This window comes from Mastomys coucha, unplaced genomic scaffold (assembly GCF_008632895.1).
Source record: "Mastomys coucha isolate ucsf_1 unplaced genomic scaffold, UCSF_Mcou_1 pScaffold16, whole genome shotgun sequence".
Taxonomy (NCBI): domain Eukaryota; kingdom Metazoa; phylum Chordata; class Mammalia; order Rodentia; family Muridae; genus Mastomys; species Mastomys coucha.
The window spans coordinates 66,609,979-66,625,646 of NW_022196898.1; the positions used below are offsets into that span (position 1 = coordinate 66,609,979).

The window sequence follows — 15,668 nt, forward strand, 5'->3', positions numbered from 1 at the left end:
ATATATATATATATATATATATATATATATAGTATGTGTGTGTCTGTGTCTGTGTGTATGTGTATGGAATAAGAATACACACTTATTCCAGTACTTATAAGTTTCCATGCTCATTCATCATAGTCATTACTTGGTTTTGTAAACTTCTAAAGAACATTCAAAGTCTTCAGTGGAGATAGGATATATTAGCATGGTGAAGGTCAAGTACCATTCTCTACTTCAATACACAGGATTTCAGAGTCTTTGTTCAGGGACCTATTTTTAAATAACATAGCATCCCAACTCTTCCCTATTTCTCTAATTTCTCATATACTTCCTTCTCTCCACACACCTGTGTTTCTGTCATACTCTCTTTACTTAAAGTGAATGAGTATTTGAGTAAAAAAGCCTATATGAGTTTTTTTTCCTCAAGTAAATATAACATATAATCATTTGTACTTGAGTGAAAGTTTTAAACGACATGGTTTCTCTATTAACTGAGTACTTCAGCATCCGTATGTCTAAAACTTTAATCCAATGTTCTTTCTTTGAGAGAGGAGAAAGCAGGTCAAATGGACATTTTCTGAACCTTTACTAATAGACACAAAAGAATTACAGAGGTCAGTAACTTGCTTGAAACTGCCTTCTGTGGCTGTGGTTAATAATTGTTAATTATATTATATATGAATTACATATTTATTTTTTCTGTTGCTGTGATAAAAGACTTCAAACAAGGCCACTAATATAGGTGGAAATTTCTTTGGGTATACGCTTCCAGGTGGAAAATCCATTTAGGGTAAGGGTACATGCAACAGGTGGTAGGAATTGTTGCGGGAACAAGTTGAGAGTTCAGAACCTCAACAACAAAAATGAGCAGAACAAAACCACTTGAAGTAGGGCAAGACTAAGGTATCTCCAAGTCCACGCCGGTGATGTACTTCCTTAGTCAGACTGTACCATCTCCTCAAACAGTACCTCCAACTGAGAACCAAGCATTCAAACACCTACATTGGTGGGACACTCTTTTTATATTATCGTTCAAACTACCACAATTACCAAGACCAATATGTCTGCATCCAAAAATACGTCAATCAATCACACTAGGAAGCATCTCAGAATAAACTTTTCAAGGACAAATACAAGCGATTTCTCTAATGCATAGCCTTACAAAATTTATAGTGGATCAAAAATCCCATGGCTGAACACAGACCGCTGGGGTCCTGTCCCCTGAGTTTCTTTCAGAGTAAGTTTGGGATGGGCCTGAGAATTTGCATTTTAACAAGTTCCCTGGTGATGCAGAGGCTGCTGGTCCACTGCTCTAATGTATCATCAATGAGTTTCCAGCTGTCTAATTAGAACCATAAGCAGTGTGCTGTTTGGAGGCACTTTCCATCTTAGTTAAGAAAGCATTAACGCTGAAGGATATAGGTTTGATGAGATGAAGATAGGGAGGCATCATCAGCATATTGATGTGATTCTGATTCCAAATGTCTCTAAGGCTCCCTAGTGGTCTCACACACATGCTAAATAGGATGCTACTGACATACTAGCTGTTCTCAGCCCTCAGTCCTTGGGGAAACCAGCCAATCACTCAGTGCTATCCTTTAAGAAGATGAGGGAAAATCTGTTAATAATTCCCTCCAGTACTTTCTGCAAGCTTAAATAGGTGAGATTAAATTTCACAGGATAACAGAATCCCCCAAAATGCTGGTATTAAAAGCTGTTGACATATCAGACAGAACTGCCAGAATGCTGTAGGCTGTTGGGAATCCCTAAAAGGAGGCATGAAGGTCAGGACTCAATACACCTGCTTGACTTGATCAGTTTAAATGATACGGTTAAGGAAGGGCTCTGTAGTTGTTATTGATTATAGTGGAGAATATGGCTCAATATTAGTTTTAATAAGAAATCCCATTCATAAAGAATATTGCAGGAATCTGTCAGATACCTACTTAGCTTCTAAATGACAACAGATATCCTTCTCTACTCTGATGCCATCTATGTGCTATTCCCTCTCTTGATTTCTGAGGATAGTAACTGGTTTGATTAGACTTGCCTGTTATCAAAAAATCTTAGTTATTTAAAAGGTTGGCTGTCTTGATAATAAAGACTACCTTATAATTTTAATAAAATTTTTTATGCCAGATCCTTTGATCCATTAGTCAAAATGTGCTTTACTGTGATTTTTGAAATGATATATTTCCATGTGGTAGAATATACCTATTAACTTAATCCCTTTTGGACACTATAACACACCCCACAATATATCTTTTTATGGGACAAAACTTACAGTCCCCATACACAGAATTTTAGCAATAAATGACAGTGTGAAAGCTATATTCCTTGTTTGATATTTTGTATCTTGCTGCCCCCCCCTTTATTTATATATTTTGTTCCAGTAACAGATGCTTCCCTAGCCTTTATTTAATTATAAAAAACGTCAACCTGAGACTAATTTTAGTAAAGAACTTTTATAGACTCACAAATGTAATTTCCCCCAGTAAGGTAGATACTCCCAGTGGCTGCTCTGCATTTGTCACCTGCACATCATTCAAGAGCAGTTCTTCATGGAATGTGATCAGAGACTTGTTAGCATGATTGGCCAAGGGGATTTGAAAACAAACAAATAAATACACACAACTGCCCTTAGGCAAACAAAGTTAATTAATGGCAGTTAGGGGCTCTTGGAGTGCTAACATCATAAATGCATATTGAATACTTTTTGATTTCAGAGACATGATATTCTAGGAGTCTGGATGTACCTGATGGAAAATTATGTTAGTTCAAGGCAGTGTAAGCAGGTAGAAGGAATAGTTTTTGAATGGAAAGTTGGAGCATGTTGGTGCCTGATTATAAAACCTAGTATGAATTTTCCATCTGAGATATCAGTGCTGGAGCTACATGCTTTGTAAGGATTCCATTTGTCTATTCCCAAGTTTTTAATTTTACTACTCAGAGAAAAAAAAAAATGAAAGAGAGAACTGTTAACAGGCCAAGACTCAACAAAACCTCATATACATTCAAGATCGTGCATTTAAAGACGTTATCAAAAATGCCATGGGGGTTTTGCATGTGTCGGCTCTGGGTATCAGGGGTACTGAGGATGATTTGCCTTCAGAATTGTTACCCAACTCGTTTCTACTCATGCCATGTATCTATAGAGAGAGAACGTACAATATCAAATATTGGTTATTGCTGTATTAACTTTAGTAGCTTATCTGCCTTTAATCATATTTATTTCAGTTCTTCAGTATCTTTACATTGTCTTATATATGATGGAAATCTTAAAATGCAATTATTTAATTTATTCATTTATTTGAAAAAGGGATTTTACAATGTAGTCTCGACTAGCCCTGAATTACTGTGGCCAAATAATCTTCCTGCGTCAGCCTCCTGGGAACTGGGATCATAGGAAAGTTCCACCTTATCTGAATTACGGTAATTCATCAGATCCATACTTTAGTCAGTATAGAGCACTCAAAAAGAATGGTTAAAGAAAAGCACATAAGAATTATTGTTATTATAGTTCTGAATATTAAATATAAACCTTGTTCAACACAAGCATTTTACCTCTGAGCTACATTCCTAGCCCCTTTTATTATTTATATTTCAAGATAAAGTCTTCTAAGGCGATGAAGGTGAGCCTTGAATCTCTGTGTGAGCCAGAAGATCTTCAACTTGTTACACTCTAGTCTCACCTTCTTGAGTAGTTGGGATTTTAGTCATAGCAGTAGCATATCTTCATCTCTTTTATAACAGTTACTTTTTCTCTACAAAGGGTGAAAGGACTCTCTCTCAAGACCTTCTCTAAAGTTACTTTTTTTCTGAAGCTTTCTTCTTGCCTCTCCTTAATTCACCCTTATTTTAAGACATTTTATGGTCTTCTAGGCTTGTCTGACACTCATTACATAGGGTTGTTATTTCTTTATACTAATTTCACAAATTAAAATTCAGGCTTCTTCCATTTGTTATTTTACTCAGTTCATAATTTGACTCCAAGAATACAATAGTTTTCACTTCAAATTAACAGGTCAGTAATCCATGTTAAATACACAAAAAGCATCGTAACCTTTTAAGAATATTTTAAGTAGGTATAAAATACTTACTATGCATTTACACATCTCAAAACTATTTTAGAAACATTTCATCTAAGTTATTACTTTATTTCAACTTTAAATTTTCATTTTCTCATTACATATGATGGTTACTTTTAAATGACAGCTGGCTACAACCTAGAATGGCCTTAGAAAAATACCTCAATTGAGTAGTTATCTAGGTTAGGCTGACTTTTGGACAATTTTCTTGTTTGTCTATTGACCCTAATTATCATGGGCAGCACCACTCCCTAAGGTGGTCTCTGAGATGGATAAGATGAAGACAGCTGGCTGAGAGCAATGGTGCAAGCAGGTAGCAAAAGTGCAATTGCTTCCTTAATCTCTTAGCTGTGGGTATAGTGTGGATGGCGATCTCAGACTCTTACCTCCTTGACTGCTTTCAAATAGCAGGATTGTAACTTGGGATTGTAAGCCAAATAAAATCCCTGTGTCCCTACCCTGCCTTTATTAAAAATAGGACACACTATCAAATTAACATCAGTAATTTTTCATGGTCCCTTGACTCTTAAAATTTAACCAAGGACTAAAAGAAAATGTAACTAAAACCAGAAAACATTGTCAAGCAATATATTAAAACATTGAATTTAATGAAAATATATCAGGGCACATAAAGGCTGACATTTTATAGAAGAAGACAGGATTGTAATTTGAACAGAATTTGCATAGCTTGTCATTTCAAGATTGAAAAAGATACCTCCAAGACACAAAGTTATATGGAATCGTCTTTTTGTGAAACATTACAATAGCAGTCGCTATTGCTTTGCTCCAGCAAAATCTAAGGTGAAGAACAGTGATATCTAGTCAGGTTTAAAGGAATATCATCAATCATAAATGAATACTGCAGAAATATTATTTTCTTCCTAAAAGTGATAAGTTTTATGATAGCTGTGCAAAGTCACTTTGCATCCTTTCAGTAATTCTTTACATGGCAATTCTGGGTCTCGTAACTCAACAGTGACTCGATCGAGTGACCCAAGAGTGACTCAGTGCAAGGGACTCCAGTACTTATCCAACATGTAGCACAGCTCTCATATGGTATAATACACTTCTTCATGTTCAAAATGCTTGCATTTTGAAGAATTTAAAACAATAGCCTATAAATGATGACTGTCCTAATTGTGGATACAGACAGTTAGGGCAGGTAGATTTTAAAATGCTATACACTCTATTAACTCCCCATTAACTTCCCTGTACCAAAAAATTATAATGCAGCCAAATTCTAGCATGACTGAGGCAGAAACTCAAAGGACACCATCTCTTGCCAAATAACTATTGGCAATTGGTGGCTGCTAAGGGAGGAGTGTCAGTTCTGTCATCAGGAGTGGAGCTCCTACGTCAGTAGATGTCTGCTTACATTTGGGCACCTAGCTAGCATTAACTGGCCTCAGTTAGTTATTTAAAATAAGGAAAACGTAAGCTTGGGATAAGGACACTGTTGAGGCAGAGAGTCTCAGTGCTAAGAGAAGTTGGAGAATTATGGGTTGGTATGACCAAAGATGCATTGTATACCTGTATAGAATTGTCACCGAATAAATAAAACATATTTTAGAATTATAAAGTAGATAAAACTTGTCCAGTAAACTTGGGAGTATGGGATTCTTCCTTGTGGTTAACTAGGACTTACTCTGTTCCTTCGTTCTCTTTTATCTTTTTGGTAAGCAAAATACTTAGGTTATTAGATTCTAAAATCAAACCAGCATGATTGGTAGTACCTTGTTTCAAGCTTTATTGCTAATCCAATGAATGGAAGTAATTAGAAAGTGTCAGATAACCAAGAGAAAGTGCATTATCACTGACAGGTCTCATCATGCAGTCTCACTAATTCTTTCAACTCTGGTCAAGTTGACGCTAGGAAGTGTGAGTAGTTCCACCTTCCACAGAAAAGACAGCTAGTTCTGGCTCCATTTTCTACTTAATTATGCAGCTTATATGACTGGGCAGCTCCTAGCTCCATGATATGAGGTTTATCCTGCCCAAAACATTCCACAGATAAAGATTCACATTTGAAATTACAAGGGATATATCCCAGAAGCACATTTCTAAGGGGACTTAGACAAGTCCCAGTCACTGTTGTGATGAGCTTGCTTCTTTCATCCACACTTTGTGCACAAGAAAGAGGATTTTCCATTCCAGACTCACTAGAAGTTAACTCTGTCACACCAGACAGTTCTTGACTACTTATTAAAGACTAACTGCAAATTATCTTGAGTAGCAATATTTTCTACTCTGTACTTGCATGTCATTTTTGAAAAATCTATTATTATTGCTATTATTATTATTCATAGTATTGTAAATATGATATGTTTGTGTATATGAGAGAGATACACACAAATGCACACACACATACACATAAACACACAGAGAATGAGAATGAGAGAGAGAGAGAGAGAGAGAGAGAGAGACATATGTCAAGGCATTTAGTTGGAGATTGCAGATAATGGGATTCATGTGCAAGTTAAAAAATCTACTATTTATCCCAAGTATAGCATAACTCACAGGGACAAATTCCCTGTGTTTATACATGATGAAGAGTCTTGATAGACTGTTATGATTTTGAACTGCCCAGGCCTATCTATTCATTTTCAAGCAACATCTAGGTTTAACATAAAAATGAGACTCTTTTTTTTTTTTTTTTTTTTTTTTTTTTTTTTTTTTTTTTTTTTTTGGTTTTTTCAAGACAGGATTTCTCTGTGTAGCCCTGGCTGTCCTGGAACTCACTCTGTAGACCAGGCTGGCCTCGAACTCAGAGATCCACCTGCCTCTGCCTCCCAAGTGCTGGGATTAAAGGCGTGCGCCACCACCACCTGGCCAAGAACAACACACTCTTGATAGTCAGTGTTCATTGTGATGCCTTAGATGAGGCATCAGCTCCAAATACAACACAGAGAAGTAGAAATAAAACCAAATGATGAGGTGTGATATGTGAATTAAGATATTCAAAGGTAGAATCTTCCAGAATAAGCTCAATCTCCTTGGTTCTTTTAAAACAGCTGTATTCTTTCTAATGCTATGTTAAGGTGATTAGATAATACCTTGAGCATGGCAGATAATGAGGAAGAAGTTCAGATTTGGACAGGATCATACATTGACAGCCAGGGATTTTGATAAGCTAACTTAAAAGACATCCTTCTAGATTTGGATTTTACAAGAAAGTACACAAGTGAGCATAGAAGAAAGTTCAGAAATCCAACTAAAATATGGCAGTGTAGAGAATTATTTGCCATGTAATCGTAGCACCATTGCTTATTTTTTGACAAGATGAGGGATTTTTGTAAGGCAAGCATCATTTTATTACCTTTGACAAATAATAGCAATTTTGTGGTAGGAGCTACTTTATATTGGGTTAAATTTATGCATGCTTTCGACTGTGAAGCTATAAATATTTGCAATATTAAACAGTGAAGAAATAAGATCTTTTCTAAAATTAACATAGGATGTGAAATATAACTAAGCAATTTTGATTACAAATTACTTGGTTTTGGTTTTTGTGCTCTTATCAGATTGATAGGTAAATACACTGTACTGATCTTACAGCTTTCTTTTCATAAAGAATATTGTTTCTTCATATTGCTTGTAAAACTTTGGCATAATTAGAAGTTATTCCAGAATTTAATATATGCTGGGTTTGATTCTGCTCGTTATGGTTTATAAGCTATGCTTACCTTGCCTATATGCAATCTAAAAATGAGTTGACATCATGCTTTTAATTATAGTAAATTAAGTTGTTTCATAATTTCTGCAGTATGATGCCTGTAATATTAATCAGACCAAATCATCACATTACATAAAGTTAATCATTAAAATGATTATCATTATTGCATGCTGTAGTGAACTATTTTTATTTTACTTAGCTTCAACCACATATCTTTCCTAAATATGGAAGTGAAAATCAAAGCCAGGAAAAAAAAATTTTTTAACTTTTCAAATACTTTCTGAAAAGAAGGTGACAAACTGACTTATTGAACCTAACTCTTTATAACAGTGGAAAACTGATGCTACCTACTACTGTATTCTCTGAGTAATTGTTGGTGAATATATGAATGAGAGAAGTTCACATGTTTGCTGGATGAAACAGTTGTCCCAAACAGTTGTAAGAACAGCCTGATTTTTTTGAATATGAAATGTCCCACACTGACTCATGTGTTAAACACTTGGTCCTTAGCAAGCATTTGCTATTTAAAGAGGTTGTGTGAACATTTGCAGATGAGTCTAGCTTAATGATATAGATGACTGCCATTAGATCCTGGAGAATGTTTTTTGCCTTTTTGGACACTTTTCTGTCTCTCTGTCTCTGTTTTGTTTGTGTCTCTAATTCCTTCTTTCCCACTCTCATTCCTGATACCAGTGTCTTGAAAAAGTTTTCCTATGTGGGACCTACCAAACATGAATCAAACAAACCTAAAAGGATGAGTTAAAATAAGACTTCCATCACACAAAAAAGAGATGACAAAGCTAATACTACAACATTATTAATAATGTAACTAGATGGTATGACATGTCAGTTGTACTTGTATATCAGATTCTCATACTTGCGGATTATTAATGATCATTAACAAACTTCAAGTATGAAGAAAACCTAGTGTAACAATTGTGAATTACTTATCTTAGGAAGCTGACTGTTAAGATTATCAAAATATTAAGAATAAACTCATAGCTTGATGATTGGTCGCTCTGATCCGTCATATTCTGATGGTAACTGAGAACACAGAAAGTATTCTTTTCTTTGTATTTTTTTCCACAAAGATAGGATTATGGCCAGGTAGCTTATCTTCTCTGGACCTGTTTACTTAATATAGGAGGTTTTTTAAAGCCATTCACTAAAATCTACAACTAGCTAGTTTAATTTCATTACTTTGGATATCTTCCAGGCTGTTTTAAACATTTATCACTCATTCTGGAAATAAAATTGAAGTCTATTTTGTGCTGGTCATTTGAACAAAAATAGAGAGACTAGTGCCCTGTCTTGATCCTCTGGAATGTGACATTCTTGCTGGCATTTGTCAGAAAGTATGCTTGTTTGAAATTATCAGCCATTGAGTATTTGAATATGACTATTGGACATGCAAGATAAAAGTTTTAGTAATACATTCTTTCTGTAATTAAAAAGCTTTGTGGAGTAGTTTACTATTTGTTATGCAAAGTTAAACATTTTTATTTTTCTAATTGAGATAACCTATTCTTCGTTTCTTTATTTTACATTGTAAAACTTGCTTCGTCCATAATTTAGCCTTTATCTAAGTTTTGTAGGTCTCTATTAATTGATTTGTGGGACTGGTTTCATGAACCTATTCTTTGGTTCCTGACTTTTGTGGCTATAAGTCAATTCTTCATTTATTTTGACGGGGGACTTGACTCTCTTCTTCTCTGAGTAGGCTCTTTATCCCTCGAACTTTATGACCTCTGGCTATGTCATTTCTTGTTGCATTTGTATTAGCAAGTCTCAGTAACTAGAAGCACAGTCATACTGAATGGGGAGCAGGGGAAGATTAGAGTGAGTAAAGTCCCAAGTCAATATGTGTTGTTGCCTTGATTCAGCCATGCCAAGGACTTCAGAGCCACGGACACATGGGAAAATAGCAAAACCTTCCCCACAGTGTTGGCCTCCGATGAAATCACAAAGTCTTCCCTGGTCCATCCATGAATGTTGATAGTGTATAATGAAAACGTCTACCATAACTCTCTCACCCTGGCTTTTTATGATCTGAGAACTGCACCCCTATAAATACTGCTCTGGTTGACATTAGCTAAATCTGTGCCCTTAACCCAAAACCCTGCCTCTATACCCAAAACCCTGCCTCCCTGATTTAGCTGTTTGCAATAACCCTATCTCTCTATTCAACTGTGTATAATCAACATGCCAAGCTTTTGAAATTTTACTGATTCACCCTCAGAGAGAACTGGACAACCAACTCCACCTTTTTCTTTCTGTCTGAGTTCAATCCAAAAACATTTGACAATGTTTTTCACTGTCCTAAGCAGGTCCAAGTCCTTGGAATCATGTAGATGCAGTATGATTATTTCACACATTGTGGAGTACACAGGTTCTCCTCGCAAAACATGAAGACCATACCAAAGTTTCTGTCAGCCAAATAGGAGTATTACCTAAACAAGCTCTGCCATGCTTTAAAATATGCTTTTGATATGATGCTTCTCTTCTCCAAAGCTATACATGCTTATAGCATAGATGTAGAATACTTATAATCTGAAGTGTTTCAGACTTTGAATTTTTAATGCAGAAATAAAATATTTGCATAGGCATAATTACCTATTCTGGAGGTACAAACTAGATATGAACATTAGAATCATTTATATTTAGTATTCAGGTATACATATACCATGAAAGAAATTTTAAAGATCACTTTTTTGTGTGTACATTTTCACTGTAACCACTGAATGAGAATAGGAGTGATTTTCATTTGTGATATAATCTTAATAAATCAAGATATATTGGATTCTTTGGAATTCTGATTTTACATATTCAGATTAGGTGTTTAAGCTGCATGCATTTTAGACAGAGTGAGGGTGCTAGGCAGCAGAGTCCCTGAGGCTGGGTGTTTGATCAGTGAAATCAAGAGGACAAGTAGTGTTGTGTTGGCCTTTTGTACCACAACAGGAAGAAAAGATGGGTTTGAAGCCATGTTTTGTAATAACTAATATCTAGTTGTGGTAAACTATCTTCAGTAGGAAGATAAAATGTTATGGGTAAAGTATTGGGAAGAATAGCTGATACCATCATTTATTATCATCAGGCACACCCAATGTGAAATGCAATTAGACTGGCAAGATGGCCTGGCAGATAAGGACGTGTGATACCAAATTGATGCCCAGAGTTAGATCCCATTAACTCACATGGTAGAAGGAAAGAACTAACTCAGATTTCATTGGACCTCCATATGCATGCCATAATGCATGTGTACTCAGCCACAGTACATACTCACACAAAATATAATGAACAAAAATATAATTTTAAATGTGAATCACTATATTCTATATTCCTCAATTATTAAAAGAATATTTTACTTGATGTATAAGTTCATATGCCTATTATCTTATGGTCCTAATATTATCTCTTTCTTTCTTTCTTTCTTTCTTTCTTTCTTTCTTTCTTTCTTTCTTTCTTTTTTTCAAAGAATTATTTGTTTATTTAGGTATATGAGTACACTGTAGCTGTCTTCAGACACATCAGAAGAGGGCATCAGATCCCATTACAGATGGTTGTGAGCTACCATGTGGTTGCTGGGAATTAAACTTAGAACTTCTGGAAAAGCAGTCAGTGCTCTTAACTGCTGAGCCATCTCTCCACTATTTTCTTATTTGTTAACACAAGTCTAATAGTGATTTCAATATCCTTCTGCCCAATACAATATGAAGACTTTCCTGATAAATACATATAGTTAGATGATGTTTTCTTGGTTTCTATTGACAATTCTCCCCTTACATATAAAGTGAGTGATAGTAAATAATTGTATTTAATAGTAAAATAACTACTGCATGAGGTGTGATTTTTGAGCACAACCCCATAGGCTAATCACACATCTCTAGAGATTTGAGAAAGGAATTCAGAATAGTCCGGTAGAAGGGCAGTATTCATAGTGCTGTTCCTCTGGACACAGTAACATAGGGGTCAAGGGAGCTAAACCTCTTCAGCAAATTACCAACCCTGAGATATTAGAGGATTATGATGGAGTAGGATCTGGACGCACAGATGAAAGGCCATGAGAGAACACAGAAAGCATGTTGCCATATGCCACCAAAATTCCTAATTCTTGGTATGGTCTTCAAACAGACATGCTCAAGCTCCACTTTACACTTATAGCTTCTACAAATTTGTTTTATTTCATTTGGGTGATGGTTGCCTTACACTGAATTCGCTTGTCCTAGTAAGGCATCTCATTGTGAGGAAACAACACCTGGAGGTCTTCCTGGGTTGCTGGGTTGAACTGTAACCCAAAGGATGATGGGAGAACCTGACTGGAGAGGCTGTCAATGACAGCAACTATGGTCTTAGCAGGAATGAGAATATAGTTTGTTTGCAGTCATAACATGTGTCTTGGGTTCTTTGAGACCATAAGAGAAAGATGCTGAGGAAAATCTTAAGTTAGTTTGTTTGTGTTTGTTTGTTTTTCTAGCAATACCTAATCTTTCCACATTAAGCAGCGTCTTTGCTAACTTCCCAGCAACCCAGGAAGACCTCCAGGTGTTGTTTCCTTACAATGAGATGCCTTACTAGGACAAGGGAATTCAGTGTAAGGCAACCATCACCAAATGAAATAAAACAAATTTGTGGAAGCTATAAGTGTACAGTGGAGCTTGAGCATGTCTGTTTTAACTACCTTAAGAGACTGTGTATACGAATAGAAGCAAACTGTCAATAGACATGTAATACTGGAAAGAACAAAGCATTTTCTAAATTAATCTACCAGGCATACTCTGCAATACGAGTAGCATAGTTCTGTATTTTGCTTATGCCCTTCCCATTAAGTAGAACAATTATAAATACACATGCTGCATTGACTTATTCAACCCATGAACATTTGGCAATGCCATTCACTCGAGTATGCCAGTATCATTAAAAGTGAGTATCATCACTCCTTGAACTTCCATGAGCTTGTTTCTTGTGCTATGTTATGCAAATGCCAAGAGGGAAATGAAAATGTATCCTACATGCAAAGGTTTCATACTTTGGATCACAGAAATTATACATCATTCAGTAAAGGTCCCACCAAGAGCCCACACGGCTTCCACAGGGTTGGGAAAGTTCTCTGCATTAGCACATTTACTACTATTTTGTTTTCTGGGAGACATGCAACATACCATTTCTGATTATATTGACACATGCCTGGGTATAATCTGAAACAAAGGACGGAAAATAGTAAGATAAGGAGTATGAACAGTTTGTGTGAATGGGCAACCTATATGGGCATAAAATACACAATTCCCATTTAGTGATAGGAGGGATTGCAGATGAGAAGGGGATTCCAAAAGGTCTGTGCTTGTGTCTCTTTGATTTTTCATTGATGATCCTCATGACTGTGCCTTTATAAAAGGAAGAATGAATTATTTTCTTTCCAGTTACTCCAAGCTTCTCTAGCTTTTTTTTCCTACCTCCTGTTTTAGGCATATGCTCCCACTTAGTAGCTCACCCATTTTGTTGAGGATTTTCTAGTTCAGTGACATACAACTAGTAAGTAAAAATATTTATGTTTAGCATCATTACAAGGAGAACTTATTCTGCAAAAGTAAAGGTGTGATGAGCACAGATTACCATACTTGAGAATGTCACACAACACCAACTATAGACCATTTAAGAAATAAGACTTGCGAAAAGCCTTTTTTCCCTTTAATGCTGGAAACTGAACCCAGGGCTTCACACCTGCTGTCTAAGGACCCTGCCATAGAGCAATTTCCACAGCTGGAACTAACTTTTAGTTTCTTTGTGGCATTTCAAAATCAATGCAGCTTCCCTCCCCACACACAGCAAGCAGATAATGCCTGAAACTCGTCTATGGTGGAAAAGAAAAAAAAACAAAAAGCAAAAATCTTCACATAAATTTAAAACATTATAACCACTTACCATGTAAAATTGAGTTGAAAATCAACACCATTGCACGATAGTCAATGTTTCTCAAGTTTTATTTACTTCTTTTATTTTAGGTGGAGCTCGCTAAAGAAGAGAGATGTGAGTTTTTACCTTTCCTTTCACCACGGAAGGTTATAGTCAAAGATGGAAGGATTGTGGGAATGCAATTTGCCCGAACTGAGCAAGATGAAACTGGAAACTGGGTGGAAGATGAAGAGCAGACAGTGAGGCTGAAGGCTGACGTGGTTATTAGCGCCTTCGGATCTGTCCTGGAGGATCCCAAAGGTAGGGCATTCCTGGGAAGCATGGGTGATGCAGTGGGGATGGTTTCACAGCTCTACTATTTTCTAGCTTTCAGCCAGTTTTTCCATCTTAATATTACTGTCTCTTTGCTTGTGTATAGTGCAAGCAATTTTGATTCAAAAGACTTAGAAGTGCTATTACTAAATGGAATAATTTTGGAATTAATTTAATATGGTAAGAGCTGAAAAGAATGTGAATTTTAATTTTAAGCTAATATCCAAAATACATATACTATGTTATAATAATATTTGCCTTCTTTCCTATAAAAGAATGGCCTCTCTTCATTTATATTAGAATAAAAAGAAATGGCTGAAAATCGGAACAGTTGGTCGTAAATAATGCAGAAAAGCAGAAAGTCAGAATCTGTATTTATTACAAACCCCATGAGAAACCATCTCTCTGAACATGGGACACCCACATTATCCCTTAAAAAGTCTAAACTCCTGTCATTTCACCTGACTGGCCTAACTGCATATGCTAAGGCTATACCATGGGAGAGGCAATGTTTTATATAACATGTCAACCTCCTAATCGTCAACCGAGAGAGATTGCCTTGTGTTACAGTCCACCCACTCCAGTATCATTTGAAATGAAAGCCAAAATACCAAGGCTCCTTCATTTTGCAGATCTTTACCTTTCGATTCACACCGCTGAGATGACAATTATCACTTTTATTTTCTGAAAGGGGAGTAAAAGGCCTTTCTGCTGTTCAGACATCCACTAAGAACAATCATAACAGAAAATTCAAACACTTCTGCCTGCGATGCCTAAGGTATCCAAGTGAAAATCGCACATGTGTCTGATAGAGGAGAACACACAGGCATGCAAATGTACATTTTTTTTAATCAACAGAAGACCAGTAAAGATTCAACAGTCTTCAGGGCCTAATTTTTTTTCTGCAGGACAAGCAACATCTTGGTATTTAGAAACATCCAGATGTTTAATGTCATCAAGATAAATGTTTTCAAATGGCTGGATGATGGTCTAAATTTGTCACTTTCCATCCAGATGTGTGTATAAGTGTAGACACTGTTGACAGTTTGCTTTGTGTATTCACTAACTGAGTTTATAAAGGAAACAAGAAGAGTATGCCATTTACACTAAGTTATCTAAAATATACAGTTCTCGGCAAAACAGTACGATGTCAATGATGTTTAAATAGCAATTTTACTTAAATAAGTCATCTATCAAAATAATTTAGTCATGTTCAAATAATTTATAGTTGACAACTGGCAACCTAATTTATTTAAGAGTATTGTTTTCTAACCAAGACAGAATATCTTGTGGCTCAGATCACAGCAAGTGGATTTTTTTTAAGACACTTGGATTTGTATTTTAAGGTTTTGTGTCTGTGTGTGTGTGTGTGTGTGTGTGTGTGTGTGTGTGTATTTGTGTATGTGCGTTATTTTATTAGTGGGTTTGTTGTTGATGACGATGTTATTGTTACTGTTAGTGGTGGTGTGGTTGTTGTTTGAGATAACCTCTCCTACTCAGGGTTTGAATTTAGAGTCCTTTGGGCTCACACTAATGAGCCGATATTATAGGCAAGCACAACCAGACCAGGTTCTTTTATGAGAGTATATCTGAATTTATGTACATGTACCTTAAGAGTGAGAGATCTAATTTAGTAATTCATTTTGAATTTATGAAGTAGAAGAATTTGGTTTGGTTTATTTTTAGAATTCCAAGTG

General features: G+C 35.9%; 1 protein-coding gene across 1 annotated transcript in view; it reads left to right on the top strand.

Moving 5' to 3' along the window:
• The window catches only part of Dpyd (dihydropyrimidine dehydrogenase), an 835,953-nt gene that overhangs the window by 327,706 nt on the left and 492,579 nt on the right, over positions 1-15,668 (top strand). Inside the window, exon 11 of the mRNA XM_031375299.1 lies at positions 13,749-13,959. Coding sequence (XP_031231159.1) covers positions 13,749-13,959 — 211 coding nt within the window. The remainder of the gene's footprint in view (positions 1-13,748; positions 13,960-15,668) is intronic.